Raw genomic sequence first — 16802 nt, 5'->3', positions numbered from 1 at the left:
ATAAATCATCAATAAAATAATAAAATTTACAATAAAATTGGTGTCTATTGTATAAAAACAATTTGTTTAATATTTTGATATTGATTTTTTCTCCCACCGCAGTGATAATGTCTCTGGTTCAGCAGTTTGGTGGTTGTCCTGCTCTGAAGCACTTGTTCCAACTCAGCAGGTTTAGTATGTATGTTTGAGCAGGGAAAGCAACAAACTATGTAGCATGTAGTAATTTCTATTCATTTGGTGTACACAGCACAAAAAAAGCAAAAGCAAAACCCCCACCTTCATGTACTTAATTTCCAGTCTGTACAGCCTTTAAGCACAAGTTATTTACTTTTCAGCATCAGGAACCTGAATAATTTGTACTTAAATGCAGTTTTGATTGGATATTAAATGAATGAAAGGGTGTTTTTAGCACAGTTCTGTGCATCTGTCTATTTAAACTGTGCAGGACCAGAGACATTATCATTAGGTGCACAAGAAAATAATCAATATATCATAGTATTGTAATACTTTCGGTAGGGAAAACAGTATCAACAGAGATATAATGGGCCTAAAAATAGGGATGCACATTGGAATTAAATCACTATCATCGGAAAATTGCTTTAGACAACATAAAATCAGACAGATGCTTTAGGTTTGACTGATATTTCAAACCAATAATTTGAATTCTGCTAATTTATTGCACTATATATTACTTTTACAAAGATACTCCACCTTAATGCTGATCCAGGTGGATTTATTCCCGATTTCTACATGCTTACATGTTTATGTCAGCAAATCTTCAGTCTTGGAGTTGTAAATTATCATAAACTCCTCAATCTGCTTTGTTCCTGTGTAAATTCTACTTTAGATGAAAGTGAAAATGGTTCCAGCCAAAACCAACAGTAAAGAAGACTGTTCCCATCAGGAAAGAGAATAAAAAAGCCTGTTTTTCAAATGTTTTCAAATTTTGTAATTGTCAAAAAATTGAGTTATATTGGAATAATGTCTGTTTTTATTTTATTATTTTTTTCATTGTAGATTTTGACTTCATCTCTGAAACTATTTAGCATGTCAGAATAATTAAATTACCTGGGGAGTATTGATGTACTGAGCTACCAAAGTTTGAGAAAGTAAGTATTTTTTCTGCTTGTAGGTGTAGCTTTTTAGAAAATGTCATTTCTGGAATCAACCAGAATTATAAACCTATAGAAATTAATTTGGCATATTATATATATATAAAATCTAATATAATTTAGAACTATTTGTCAGTGTATTTGCACACTGAAATTAGACCTCTGCATTTAACCCAACTGTGCAGTGAAATACCCACATACATACACACTAGTGAACACACACACTAGGGGGCAGTGAGCGCACTTACCTGGAGCAGTGGGCAGCCCTATCCATGGCACGCGGGGAGCAATTGGGGATCAGGTGCCTTGCTCAAGGGCACTTCAGTCATGAACTGTCAGCCGAAGGGGATCAAACCGGCAACCTTCTAGTCACAGGGCTGGTTCCCTAACCTCCAGCCCATGACTGCCCCCATATATTGCAACACAATAACTTATTTTCTCAATATATAATGATAATATGTCAAAATTACAAGAAACTAATTCATTGTTGTGAATCTACCTGCAGGTGTTTTTTCTTCTGTCTGGTAGAAATGAGCTTCCATACAAAGAAGGCTTATTTATTCTGAAATTTATTTCTGATTTTATTTGCTGGAAGGAGGCCTGGTGGTTACTTGGGGGAGAAGCAGTGTCGAACATTTAGGTGGTAATTATAGGAGAACTTTGCTAATCCTTCTGAAGAAGACCTTCATGTGATGGAGCTTGGAAAGCAGCTCGGACACTTCACATGAGGTCAGTTGAAGGTGAGACTGATGGAGTGGAGGTAGGAGAACGATAGGAGTTGGAGAAAGAGGCCCTCAATCCTTTTAATCCTTCCAGCATAGCTCTTCATTCAGACAGTTTGTGTACAATGTTTGTCTTTGTCCAGAAGCTCCGCTCCATTTCAAAACCTTCTAAACATGTCCATAAATCTGTACACCCAACTACGGACAGCTCTGCTGCTCAGCTCCTCCTCTTCTTCAACTGCTTCTCCTCATCCTTTCTCAGACCAGATCTTCTTCTGAGTTCCACCAGCTCTTTCTGCAATCTTCTTACTCTGTCCTCCATCCAGTTCTCCCTTTTAATGTTTGTCAGCTCTCTCTTTTGCAGTCTTTCTCTCTCTTTCGCCCACACCTTCTCTCTCTCTGCAAATTCCATCTTCATCTTCATCTCTCTCTCCAGAAACTCCTCTTCCAATTCCTTCAGCTTTTGCTCCTCTCTCTGTCTTTCTCGCTGCCTGTGACTCTCTCTCTCCTTTTCCTTCTTCTCTCTCTCCTTCAGTGCCTTGTTGGCCACCTTCAGCTTCTCCTTCAGTTCCTCTATTTCTTGGAGAAGCTTTTCTTCTCTCCCGGAGCTCAGCGCTGTCATCTGAAATTCAAATGGTTTCAATCAAATCAAGTTGTGCAAAAGCTGAATTCCACACCTGACCAGCGTGGCCTGACCAGTTACAACGTTTCAGGACTTAACTCCAACTCTTAACTCCTTTTTTAAGTCCTTATTTGGAGTAAGTTTACTATGATGTAATTATATGACACAGATTTATAATATGTTCATATAGCATAAAACAATATATAAAACATGTATCACCCAAACACAGCATTCTGTTCAACTAAATACTGGATTCAAACTGTAATAGTATAATATTATTTTGGTTTTAGTATAAAAAAAAACCACATGCCACTACATGGTTGCCAAGGGCAACAGGGCAATCATTACATTGCAGCCCTTTATACAGACAAAATGGGACGTTTTTTGAAAAGTGGGAATTTTTTTTGAAAGTGTGACCCTTTGTTGGAGGGTAGTAGATGATTCAAGGTCACTTTAGTGGTCAGGAGGTGTGGATTTCATCTATTACAACTTTCAGCATATAGATAAAGTAACACATAGTTACTGACCACTTTATATTTGGAATCTTTTTCAATTCACAGTTTGTATTAGACGTTCTGTAGCCCTTCATCAATGACCAATGACCACAGAGCTTCTCATACTTGGAAATTTTTTGGGTGTTGGGCCACTCAACCTAAAATGGTCCACCACCAAAATTGTGCCTGGTCAGCAGTGGTCATCTGGTGGTCAGTAGGATGGATGGGGTACAGAAGAACTGATAAACCGGACACATCAAACAGAGAGAAACTAACCAAATCAGATTTCTTTACAGTGGTGAGAGGAACCAGGGTTTGCCAAATAAGCCATTTTACTTTATATCCAAAATGACCACACAACTCTTCTGAGTTTTATACGTCATGATGATGGTAAAATAGTGGTAATCTAAAAAAAAAAGAAAAAAGAATTTTGCCTCACAACACTCTGCCCTCACAAGTCCCTCTCAAAATGTTTGTGACACAATCTCTCAAACATCAGTCAGCATATAAATAACGCTGCAATTTAATATAATAACTTTCTGTGAGGGAGCTTTTAGAGGCACTAAACACAGACATCTGGTTCCATTCATCACCACGCTGAACTGTTCTGACTTAGAATTTAGAACCATTTGCCAACTGTGTTCGGCACACTGTGGAATTACACCTCCGCATTTAACCCCTCCGTGCAGTGAAACACCCATACACATACACACTAGCGATCCATGGCGCCCGGCAAATAGTTGGGGGTTAGGTGCCTATCTCAAGGGCACTTCAGTCATGAACTGTCAGCCAAGAGGATCAAACCAGCGACCTTCCAGTCACAGGGCTGGTTCCCTAACCTCCAGCCCATGACTGCCCCAAGTAAGTCCTCAAGTAATGACTGTTTACATCTTAACCACTTGAATTTTAGTAAAACTGGTGGATCTCTCTTACCTTTCTCTCCATGTCAGCATCATCCCTCTCTTTCTCCGCATTGGAGGCCTTCTGGGGGAATCTTCTGTACTTCTGGTGGAGATACTGAAGCTTCGCTCTCTCCTCATCGTGTACTGACAATGATGACCGCAGCTCCTTCACTGTCTCCATCCCGCCCGCCTTACTGATTTCCATCTCCTCCGTCCTTCTCACTTCCTCGTTTTTCTGCTCCATCTGTTTCATCTGAAGCTTCTCTTCTTCACTGCTTTTCTCAAAGTCACTTTTCTAGGAGACACAGAGGAACCTTTCATGTTTAAACGGCATTAACAAACATAAACCTGTTAATGTCTATAAATGAACTATTACATTTCATTAAGTCGATATGATCTCTGAGCTTAACCGAACAAAAATTTGAAGATGTCTTGTAACTGTATAGCTGAGTTATTATCATATTACATGTAGTCTTTTAGTCGTACAGGATTACTAGATTTCAGGGTTCTGTCAGGGCAGAGACTCAATATCCACCCATCTTTACTGTCCACAGTTTGACTGGATTTTACCACATGTAACCAGCTGAAATGGATGAATTTGTGGACGTACCAGCAAATAACTTTACTCATTTAATGTGTTTAAGTAAAACCATGAGTTTTATGCCTCCCACTACTGAGACTGCGATCATAATAACTACCTCCACTGTAAAAATGGTGTTAAACTTTATGATTTTAACAAACCGATCAAACTTACCTTAATCTTGACGTCATCGTCTGATTCCTCAGTCAGATTTTGGTTCAGTCTGTAAAATGAATCAGACACAAACATTTTCTTCAGAATTTGTACAGGATTGCTTTTACTTTCTGTTCAGTCATGCCAAGATATTTCTTCACAAACTGAGGCTGTCATTTTTCTATCTTTAATGTTATAAATAGACCTTTGTGGAAAATGGTGCTGTTATTAATGTCTGGAGTTACTACTTCAGGCGTATTTCAGTTCAGCCCATTATGAAAAAACACATCACTTAAAGGACCCACATCCTACAAACTCCTTGCATTTTGTTTCAGCTCTAACGTCCACTTATAAGCTTTGTAGTGGTTAATGTACCAAAAACAGCCATAATTCATTTTAACATGATCATCTTCCAACCTCTCTTTATCTCTTAGCATTAAACGGGTCGTTTTTATTTGTTGATATAGGCATTTAAGACTGAGGTATGTAAATGAGCTCTGTGATGATTGGCAGAATTGTGTCTTATTTAAAAGCAGCCCAGGCTGAAACACTGCTTATAATTTCAGAGTGAGTGGGTGGGGCTAAACTGCTTTAGGCTGAATATGTGGATATATGTAAATGTGCTGATTATTGTGATATCAATAAATTCAAATCAGGCTATAATTGCAGCTTAATTTCCATAATTGGACTGTTTTGACTGTGAAGTGAATTTTACATGATTACATTTTAACAGGTAAGGAAAGATCGATTTTCCCTGATATAAACCCTTTAAACATCTGAGCAAATGAATTAGATCCTGACATGACTGAACTGAAACGACATTGATCCTCATAGAGTTACAGTGGCTTATTGTGGGAAATTTTACTCCATTATTGTAAATAAAAGAACCTGGTGTAGAATGTAAACGCTGGAGCTAAGCAGCAAAAATGGTCCATTTAGAATGCATTATTTTTGTGATGTCACAGAACCACTACATTTACATATATCTGCTTTTTCAGCCTGACACTTTAGTTATATGTAGTAATTCAGCCTGGAATGTGAGGCACAATACAGCATAGACGATCAGCCAATCACAGTCAATCAGAACAGAACTTATTTACATATATCAGTCTTAAAGAAACAGTAACAGAAACATCCTGTAGAACCTAGACTTTGTAAATAATCATGCAACATGTATTAATGTATTAACCCACACAAATGTAACAGGTGGAAATGTGGGATATGGGCCCTTTAAGTTTAGGAGCACAACAAGCATTTTTGACTGAAATATCAAACCGTTGTTTAACAAATTAGACAAGTCCAACAGAATGGGAAGTAAAACTATGAGCAGTTTGTGTGTTAAACACTTACACAAACCTCCCCTGGATCTCCTGAGCCATTTTCTCCTGTTTGGAGTTGATGGCACGCAGCTTGCCAGTCATGTGTTCTATGAATCGGATCTGATTCTGAATCAGGTCGCGATACATAAGACTCACTTCAACCGCAGCCTCCATGTCTGTCGTCTACAAGAAGGCACAAATTCACAGGAGAGAGACTCTCAGTTGACCAGCCAAACCTGCAGTTTTTGAAATGATCTACTTCTTTAGAAAAATCACTCACAAAGCACGAGTTGTTAACATTCAGACCTACAACATTACCACATCAACTCTTTGTGTATGTTATTTTACTACTGTTTTATCTGTTTTTACATTTTTATCCCTACTGAAAAAACACATTAAAAGTGTTTCTATTGGTTCCTGGTGGTTTTATCGAGTGCTCTGGCTTTTTAATGGGTTCATATGACAGTGTAAAGGGTTCTAATGGCTTAATAGGTGACAAAGGGCTGATTCTAAATGCATTCAATGGCTTCCTAATGGTATCTAAAGGTATTCTATGGGGAAAAAATGGACTGGAAACTATTAAACCAACAGATAGCAAAACCATTAGGTTTCAATCCTAATGGTTTTTAATGGTCCTTTTCAAAAGTTTTTTCCAGCATCCTTGGGTCTATGAATGGCGCTGTGTAAATACAATTATTATTATTTACATCATTATCCTCATTATTATTATTATTATTATTATTATTACTACTGAAGCGTTTAAATGTGGTCTTAATTAATATTCAGTTGCGATTGGCGCCATCTAGAGGTTTCACTGAGAAACTGGAGCCTGATTATAGAACCCAGCACTAGTTTCTCATTGAAACCTCTGTGAGATTTTGATTTGTCCTGTCAGGTCACGTGAGAAACCCGAATCTGCCAATCAGCTCGCGGTGACCGTTTTGCTCTAAAGGCTCAATTCGGGCATTTTTTCGATAAAAGGATCTTAAATTCTCAGTGAAACACAAAAAGAACTATTAGACCATAAAATCATCCTTAATAAACTCACCTTCTGATCAGTCCGTCCGCGTAGGCGTGCTAAAGCAGCGTGGCTTCAGATGTGACGTCACAGTGTGTGTGTGTGTGTGTGTGTGTGTGTGTGTGTGTGTGGGGGGGGGGGGGGGGCAGGCGCCTACTGCCACCTTACATCATTTTAGCGCCTGAATGATTTAATGGGATGTATTGCATTATACTATAACTCAATGTAATATTACAATATTGTAATGTAACATTTGTTATTACAAATATAAAACTAAAGGAAATATATACGAATACAGGAAGACAATAAATGAAAACATACATGAACACCTGCAGGAATATAACAAAATACAATAAAAATCAATATTAAAACGCAGGAAACAACAGTATTCATCACTATAATAATAATAATAATAATAATAATGCTTTAATTTGAGCACCTTTTCATGGTTAAGCCGCTCAGTTCGTAATTGGCAATTCCATCGAATGTTTCTTAATTTTTTCATAATTATATTTTTAAGTTAAAGCTGAAGTAATTTAAAGTGGTTTATACATTTCTTTTGGTTTATACAGTTCATTTAGAAGGTTAATATCCAAGTGAATGTATTTCATGATGTGGTTGTCATTAAACACTGTAAAATGTATTGTAAATGTAGTAAAATACACCTTTTTAAAGTTTGTGGTGAAGTATGGAGCTTGTATTTGTACCATTACAGCAGTGCAAGTGTGCGAGGTGAAATATTCCTTCCTAAATCAGAAGATGTGAGTAAATGTACTCATCGCCGTGAAAATGATGCGTCTGTTTCCACAGATGAGCCCTATTAGCACCGCTGTTTCCTCCAGTAAGATCTATAAGCCGGTCACTTACAGCTCCTAACCACCAGGGGGTGCTCTCATTATGGAACATTAACATCACCAAGAGCTCAGTGTGCTGTTCAGGCCAGAGAGGTTCTACTGGGGACCCACACTGCGGGGTCTCGTGATCAGACAGTAGAGGGCGCTCAAGGGACAGTCCAAAATGAACGGGTTCCTATGGAGCTTTCGTGTAAAACTAATTTGTGAAAGGTTTATGCTTTTTCTTCTCAACACAGAGTAGTTTACTGTTTCAACACTGCCGTTGTGTGTATTTGATGCTTCTTATCTCCAGTTAGAAGAGGAAAATGTGTTACATGCGTGTCTTACACCAGAGCAGGTTTATGAGGAACCTTGCCCTTCGTATTTCCGCCAGTATATCAAAAGCATGACTGCAAAAATGCCAGAGGGTGCCCACCAGCGAGTAATTAAAATAGTTTTCAATCACTTGCTCAGAACTTTCTTGTAATTTTAATAAGCAGAAGGATGTATTTCACTAAAAAGCAAAGAAAACTTACTGTTATATTTCCTTTTTTCTACAGCAAACAGGCTTTGGTCTGCAGGACGCTCGCGTTACTGCTGCTGAGTGTTGATTGGTTGGTGAGCGGAGCAGCTCATTGGCTGTTCGCTCTCACAGACGTCATCGACGCGCCGCGTACTGATTATAAAATTAAAGACACGTCCTGGGTGCTCAGTTATAACGTGTTATAACGTGGGAACGGGAAGCGGCCAGGCTTCTCATAAACCGGCTCTGATCTAACGGATCGGGCAATAAGAATAATAATAACTTCAGCTTCATCTAATATCTCTTCACTTTACAAGTTACAGTCAGTGAACTGGGGCTGTATAACCCCACGTAGGGCTAGTTCAACCACAAAATTACTACACCTTTGGATGTAACGTTTGTAGTTTGCCTGAGTTTCCGCTTTGAGTTCGCCATTTTCAAATCTCGCGCTGCTGTCAGGCGTATCCTAGCAACGCTGTCAGCGCTTCTCATTGGTCGAGAGTCACACTCTCTGTTTGGGTCCTGTACATAACATGACAGACAGGCTGAGGGAGAGCAGCAGGGTTTCCTTCTGTCTCAGACAAACCACCCTGTCTTAACAGCATGATAACTTTCAAGATGAGCATACGTTTTATGAATAACAATTATGTAATTATTGACTGTAGTTATAATAATCACAGTGAAATAACAATAATCCGTGACATGCTGCCACAGCTTTTGCAGCGAGGCAAGTTGTGTGTCTTTCACCAAAGAAAACTAGTCATTTTTTAGTGTGTGCTAAAAATACAAATTCAAGAACTGGGACAATCTTTTTCTAATTCTTTAGTAAAATCCTCTTGTGTTAATATGGATTTCTGGCATCGAAGGAAGAAGTGCAGCTCTGGCTTGACCTCACCGCTCTGACAGTGACCACACAGTCTTCTCTGCCTGGGCAGCTCGGATTTTTTAAAAATATCTGCCCATTTCTATGGCCAGACTGAGGTCACGGAGCCTGTACTTGGTCAGAGTCTGTCTGACGGTGAAGAGATCACCTGTACTAATTCATAGTCTCGGATTAAGGCCTGATAGAGCTGTAGTTTATATATATATATATATATATATATATATATATATATATATATATATACTGCTCAAAAAAATAAAGGGAACACTTAAACAACACAATATAACTCCAAGTAAATCAATCTTCTGTGAAATCAAACTGTCCACTTAGGAAGCAACACTGATTGACAATCAATTTCACTGCTTTTGTGCAAATGGAATAGACAACAGGTGGAAATTATTGGCAATTAGCAACACAAACTCAATAAAGGAGTGGTTCTGCAGGTGGGGACCACAGACCACTTCTTAGTACCGATGCTTTCTGGCTGATGTTTGGGTCACTTTTGAATGTTGGTGGTGCTTTCACACTCACACAAGTGGCTCAGGTAGTGCAGCTCATCCAGGATGGCACATCAATGCGAGCTGTGGCAAGAGGGTTTGCTGTGTCTGTCAGCGTAGTGTCCAGAGGCTGGAGGCGCTACCAGAAGACAGGCCAGTACACCAGGAGACGTGGAGGAGGCCATAGGATGGCAACAACCCAGCAGCAGGACCGCTACCTCTGCCTTTGTGCAAGGAGGAACAGGAGGAGCACTGCCAGAGCACAGCAAAATGACCTCCAGCAGGCCACAAATGTGCATGTGTCTGCACAAACGGTTAGAAACCGACTCCATGAGGATGGTATGAGGGCCCGATGTCCATAGATGGGGGTTGTGCTCACAGCCCAACACCGTGTAGGACGCTTGGCATTTTCCAGAGAACACCAGGATCGGCAAATTCGCCACTGGCGCCCTGTGCTCTTCACAGATGAAAGCAGGTTCACACTGAGCACATGTGACAGACGTGACAGAGTCTGGAGACGCCGTGTAGAGCGATCTGCTGCCTGCAACATCCTTCAGTATGACCGGTTTGGCAGTGGGTCAGTAATGGTGTGGGGTGGCATTTCTTTGGAGGGCCACACAGCCCTACATGTGCTCGCCAGAGGTAGCCTGACTGCCATTAGGCACCGAGATGACATCCTCAGACCCCTTGTGAGACCATATGCTGGTGCAGTTGGCCCTGGGTTCCTCCTAATGCAGGACAATGCTAGACCCTAGACCTCATGTGGCTGGAGTGTATCAGCAGTCCCTGCAAGATGAAGGCATTGAAGCTATGGACTGGCCCGCCCGTTCCCCAGACCTGAATCTGATTGAGCACATCTGGGACATCATGTCTCGCTCCATCCACCAACGCCACGTTGCACCACAGACTGTCCAGGAGTTGGCGGATGCTTTAGTCCAGGTCTGGGAGGAGATCCCTCAGGAGACCATCCGCCACCTCATCAGCAGCATGCCCAGGCGTTGTAGGCAGGTCATACAGGCATGTGGACGCCACACACAATACTGAGCCTCATTTTGACTTGTTTTAAGGACATTACATCAAAGTTGGATCAGTCTGTAGTGTGTTCTTCCACTTTAATTTTGTGTGTGACTCCAAATCCAGGCCTCTATTGGTTAATAAATTTGATTTCCATTGATTTTTGTGTGATTTTGTTGTCAGCACATTCAACTTTGTACAGAACAAAGTATTCAATGAGAATATTTCATTCATTCAGATCTAGGATGTGTTATTTGAGTTCCCTTTATTTTTTTGAGCAGTGTGTGTATATCATGCTGAAATTGTCAGAAAAATATCCCAACAGAAAATGTCAATGCCAAATGCGATTAGCCTAGTGCTAACAAATTATCTGAATCCAATAGGGACACTAGCAGAAGTTAGCATTATCATAAAGGTGTTTTTTTTGGTCATATTTTGAGTGAGTTTTGACATTTATGGCTTGAAATGAAATGACCGTTCCCAGTTCAATAATGCATATGAAACTCCCTTCTGGCCTCAGATCATTGTTCCATAAAACATGCCTGCTGCTTTTATTTTCCTCTAAAACGAGACTCATTCAGAGTACGGACACAGTGTTCGGTAATAGAATCAGGTAAACAGATCGAATTCTGTTTTTCCCAGCGCGGCATTAATCCCATAATGCCTTGCTGACATTTTACCTGCCTCTCAATACTGAATATTACACATGGACTGCCATCACACCCAGACAGGAAACTCTTCTTGTTCCACCAGAGCCACGTATGCATATGATCTGATATACTGAGATTACCGTTGATAAAGTGGTGACACCAGTTCAAGGTGCACATTGGAAAGTGTAGACATGTTCACTGTAAATCCAAATATTTCAAACACAAACACTTTTTAAATGTTGATCTGTTCCTCTATTTGAGAGCAAACTGATGAAAGCTTTGACTGCAAGATGAAATAAATAGCAGTTTTGAAGAAAACACTTATGTGGCATTTAGGATTTAATTCAGGTGTTTGATGTTACACTCAAGCTTTATCTAATGGGGAATGGCTTAACCAAATGCCATTAAAACCCTTAAATGCTGTAGAAAACTATGTAAAACCTAAACATTTAGACAAGCAGAATAGAGTTGTCTCTAAGTGAACAGCATGAGTTGATGTTTGAATATGTGGAAAAAAAAGGATCTTTACAAACCTTCATTTCCAGTATAGTAACACCTTTTCTTCCATATTTTTATTTTTAAATGTTTATAGTTTATATATTTAAAAAAACTGAAATAGCTACAAGTCTTTCTAGACTTGCTTTAAGAATTTTCATCTTCTTTTACTTGCAGAACACTTGTAGTTATTCTTCTAGACATTATTGGGCCCTCTTGTTTAATATTTTCAATGATGTTCATGGATTTTGAGGTCATGTTTTAGATCATTTGGATCTTTTCAGCATCAGTTTCTTGACTGACTTTGTAACATTTGTTTCCAGAATTTGCTGACATTAAGTTGAATTTGCTGACATTTCTTCCATCTAAACCTGTATTAATTTCTGAGTTACTGTTAACACAACGACCCAAAAAATAAAACAGATCCACCCCCATGCTAACACTGCGTTCCGATTTTTTCTCCAAACATACCTTTTGGTGATTGCGGCCAGGGAGTTTCATTTTTACTTCATCAGTGCACAACACTTGTTTCCAAAATGCCATAGACCCCCATGGTCCCTCACAGAGCAAGTACTATTTGGGTGGTGGATCATTCTCAGCACTGCAGTAACACTGACATGGTGGTGGTGTGTTAGTGTGTGTTGTGCTGGTCTGAAGGAAAAAACATGACTTTCTATGTAAGTATGTAAGTCAATGTAAGTGTGTATGTAAGTCAATGGAACCAGAATTTTTTTAAGTCACTTTCAGACATTTATTTTGGTCCATTCACCATTATATGGTATATATCAATCATAAACACATACTTATGATAACATAGTGTTTTATATATATATTACACTATATATTACACTTCATTGCCAAAAGTATGTGATTATGGTATATGTGCGTGTGTGTAGGCAGACGAGCGAATACTTTTGGCAATATAGTGTATATATACATGTACCACAGCCAATACAATGTTGGAGCACTCTTCAGAGCACGTACAGCTGTACTGTGTCTTGTTCATGCCTGTTTGGTATGAGAAAAAATAGTCAAGTTCATTTTTCCAGTGCCAGCGTCATTTCTCCTCAGGTTTTGGAAACAGTTGTACGCAAAATGTCTCCAATCACATTAGCATATACCAATTAAATATATGTAAGAATACATATAACTAAATCTGACAGTAGCGTGGAGAGTATTATGTTTCTCATGCAGATGCATTTAAACAAACTCTGCTCAGATATAAATATCAGCACACCAGAGCATGAAACACAATCACTCCCAAGCGTTCAACTGAGAGACTGAGAGCAAATCTGGCTAAAGGCAAAATGGCTAAAGGTAAGACTTTTACTTTTAGGAGGTGTTACATTACAAATAGAGCAACGTGAGAAAGGCTGATCATAAGGGGAACTGTTGCTATGATAAAGATTTGTGAATGACTTCATTCCACTTAGGTTAGACCTACTTAGTGCCATACTAAACATTTTTCTTACATTTTTTTTCCCAGAGGTCCATTTTTGTGGGTTTATACATCAAATATTTATACTGCATCTTTAAGACCGATATATAGTTGAATATAAAAGTTAGAAAATCTTTGGTCAAATGACTTGTATCTCCAGAATTATACTTTTCAGGATAAGTAAAAAACATTCTTAACTTGTAATGTAAGCAAATGTAAAAGGTTTTTTTGGGTCAGTCCCATTGGTTAATTTATCATAACATTTTCACTAAGTTTGAAAAGCAGCTGGCATTTTCAACTGGAAAGAACCCATCAAAATTGGAGCTAGATTTTGTTGTAACAAACACTATGTAAATAATTAAATTAGTAATGTCAAATAAAATCTTCAAGAGTGTCACTCTTTACGCTGCATATTTCTTTACACAGCCTGCCCATGTTTAATCCTAATCAACTCAAATAAGCATTTTACTTTTATCGTTATTTACTTTTACTTTTAGGCATTTAACTTTCATTGTTGTAAAACTGGAGTAAATGACCAACTAAGAATCTTTACTGATTCCAGTCTAAAGACAGGAACCTACATTAAAAGTGTATGTATGTTAAAAATGCTTTTTTCATTTTTAAAGGATTGGTGCTGCTCTCTGTTGTGGTGGCAAGTGTGTTCGTTAGCCAGGGATCAACCTCTGAGAATCAACGGCTCTTCAACAACGCAGTCATCCGTGTGCAACACCTTCATCAGCTGGCTGCGAAGATGATCAGCGATTTTGTAAAATTCCTTTAAACTATCATTTAATTAATCGCTTATTTAACTCTGCAGTGTAGATCTCTTATATTTGAGTTATTTGTTTAAAGAAATACTCATCATTTTTCAACCTTACCTCTGTTCGCTACATCTGTTACCACTACAGGAGTTTCTAGACTGCCTTTTGTTTTTTTACGGCATGGCCCATCCTCTTTGCTGGTGAGCTATAATGATAGAATGGTCTGCATTAAAAACAAAAAGACTATTCTAACCAGAAATCAAAAGTTATACAATATAATATTAATGATGTATTAAATTCAGTTAGACTTCCTAAGATGCTACTTAAACTAATGACTTTGGTTTAGTGCTCTAATATGCATTTTTGGTAGGCTACAAGTGATGAAGCTGGCATTAGCATTACTCTCGCTGCATTTGACCTGCTGTTAAACATACAAGTCATATGTGAAAGTCTGAATACCCCAGGTCAAATGACATGTTCTGTTGATTTTCTAGGTGAAAATAAGTGATCGCATCCTCTACGGGGTACAAATGTAAATCTTTATGCTAATTTTAGAGCACAATTTCTATTTATTTGCCAAGTTTAAATATTGGGTAAATTAAAACGTATTAAATGTTGCATAGCTTCTGCACAGACCACACTTTATAGTTTTCCCCAATATGGTAAGATCACAAAATAAATATGTGTTCTCTGTAGAGGATGTATTAACTTATTTTCACTTAAAAAAATCAACAAAACTTGTAACCTGACCAGGCCCATCCAAACTGTTGTGTATATACAACAATTTGAAACTCTGTGCTCTAAGTACAGTATGTCCACCTACAGCATCTCTGCTTTGAGAACAGCTGGGGTAGAGTCTCACCCAAAGAAACGATGCTGAGGCCTTCTGGGAAATGTAGTGAATAATTGTTTGTGTCATGTAGTTTTGCCCAACAATCTAGATTAAAACAGTAAACCTTAAAGTTTACGTGTTGACCTTTTACTGTGATTTAAGTGGGGCATGATAGCATTTTAATGGGCCACACCAACTCACTACAGACACTACATTTCCCAGAGTACCCCTTTTTCCCTTTTAAATGCTTTTTTCTGTTCTGTTTTTAAGTACAAGTACATTATTATCCATGGTACAAAATGGATGCAACAGACAGAGATTAGACTGAAAATGGTAGAGAATTCCTTTAAAAATGGGACCAATAAGAGAACCCACACTTGTCACAAAGAAGCACAGTTAAGTTCATTTTAATCAGGTACATCTTAACAAGACAACTGTTTTGCTTATTGTGTTGCCATTCTGAAGGAGGAAAGTCTGTTACCTGAGGAACGCAGACAGCTGAGCAAGATTTTCCCCCTGTCCTTCTGCAATTCTGACTCCATTGAAGCCCCCACTGGCAAGGACGAGACCCAGAAGAGCTCTGTAAATTCCAATATGCCATTATTATTTTGGGACAGAAAGTTTCTGATATTAATGGTAGTGACTTAACGGGCAAATTTAGCAGTTTTACTGATATTTCCAGATCATGTGGGAACCTTATATTTATAGTGTAATATTACAAATAGGGTTGGTTTCCCAGACAGGGATTACAGCTAGTTTTGTACTACATTTACCTTTTAGTGGATAATCTTCAAGTGTAATGATTTGTAGTCCAGGATTAGGCTTAATTTGTGTTAAAAACATGCAGATTTTGATCCAAGCCTTACATATCACATTTTCTATAAGGTGCTGAAATTGCTGCACATCTCATACCGCCTGATCGAGTCTTGGGAGTACCCCAGCAGGATCCTCGGAAACCCCAACCAGATTACAGAGAAGCTGGCTGACCTGAAAGTGGGCATTAGTGTGCTTATAAAGGTCAGTGTAATGCTGTAACTTACTAACCCTGATCACACAGAAAAAAAGACTACAGCCTGCTGTTAACTTTAGATATCCACTCTTTGTGATTGTCCCTATGATAAACTCTATAGGGATGTCTGGATGGCCAACCCAACATGGATGACAATGAGTCTCTGCCCCTACCATTTGAAGACTTCTACCAGACCTTGGGTGATAGCAGCCTCAGAAAAAGCTTCCGTCTGCTGGCCTGCTTCAAGAAAGACATGCACAAAGTGGAGACCTATCTGAGGGTGGCCAACTGTAGGAGGTCCCTTGATTCCAACTGCACCCTGTAGGGGACAGCAAAGCACAATTAGCCACAGCCTGTGATCTGCTTGCCCTCTTGCGCTGATCTTGGACAGGTTTTCTGTTGTCAAATTCTCTCTTTATCCTTTCAAAACGGAACACAAAATCGGCTCTTGGACAAGCTGCAAAAGCCAGTTAACCACCATTGTGTTCAGGCATGGCTAAATGTACTTGCCACTTTCTCAAAACATCTGTATTCTGCTTGCCAAAGAGAATTCATCCATTCATAAGTATAGTAGATTGATGAATGTCATGTATTTGTCTCCACAGCTGTGAAGCTGAAAGTGGGACATATTTCAAAGTGGTGCTATGCAATAAATATGGCTTTATTTCGAAAAGTAGAAGTAAGAGATATCTTTACTGGCCTAAATTTGTACATTTTGGTCAAATTAGTTATTAATTATTGTAAAGACAAAAAGACGGTTATGAAAATGAAACAATCATATTAACTTCTGGATGGATGAATAAGCTCCTGGATAAATGATTGTGAGACATATTCCAAATTTATTTTCATATCAGAGCCTATATTTGTCTTATTAGTCATCTCCATCTATTCTTGTGTATAATGCTTTGTGCTGTTGTTCAAATAAAGCTGTTCTCTGCAGTATGA

At 38.8% G+C, this 16802-nt stretch overlaps 2 protein-coding genes across 4 annotated transcripts; one reads left to right on the top strand and one right to left on the bottom strand.

Moving 5' to 3' along the window:
* Positions 1 to 1688: 1688 nt before the first annotated feature.
* LOC108439143 (golgin subfamily A member 6-like protein 1) lies at positions 1689 to 8389 on the bottom strand. 3 transcript variants are annotated; one of them, XM_017717383.2, is made up of 7 exons: positions 8292 to 8389; positions 7244 to 7251; positions 6953 to 7103; positions 5936 to 6087; positions 4607 to 4655; positions 3884 to 4147; positions 1689 to 2456 (listed from the first exon to the last, which is right to left on the bottom strand). In XM_017717383.2, exons 4-7 carry the CDS (start codon positions 6076 to 6078, stop codon positions 2052 to 2054), a joined length of 861 nt encoding a protein of 286 aa, XP_017572872.1. In that variant the 5' UTR covers positions 6079 to 6087; positions 6953 to 7103; positions 7244 to 7251; positions 8292 to 8389; the 3' UTR covers positions 1689 to 2051. The 3 variants fall into 3 exon arrangements, with proteins under 3 accessions (XP_017572872.1, XP_017572873.1, XP_017572874.1); XM_017717384.2 differs by lacking the exon at positions 7244 to 7251; XM_017717385.1 differs by lacking the exons at positions 6953 to 7103; positions 7244 to 7251.
* A 4639-nt stretch (positions 8390 to 13028) lies between these two features.
* gh1 (growth hormone 1) lies at positions 13029 to 16802 on the top strand. The gene is made up of 5 exons (XM_017717373.1): positions 13029 to 13134; positions 13882 to 14021; positions 15314 to 15430; positions 15734 to 15865; positions 15979 to 16802. The coding sequence occupies exons 1-5, from the start codon at positions 13125 to 13127 to the stop codon at positions 16180 to 16182; spliced, it is 603 nt and encodes a 200-aa protein (XP_017572862.1). The 5' UTR covers positions 13029 to 13124; the 3' UTR covers positions 16183 to 16802.

The sequence above is a fragment of the Pygocentrus nattereri genome, chromosome 1, assembly GCF_015220715.1.
Source record: "Pygocentrus nattereri isolate fPygNat1 chromosome 1, fPygNat1.pri, whole genome shotgun sequence".
NCBI classification, from domain to species: Eukaryota; Metazoa; Chordata; class Actinopteri; order Characiformes; family Serrasalmidae; genus Pygocentrus; species Pygocentrus nattereri.
The sequence above is the reverse complement of the archived record's forward strand: the minus strand, read 5'-3'. Positions and strand labels throughout refer to the sequence as shown.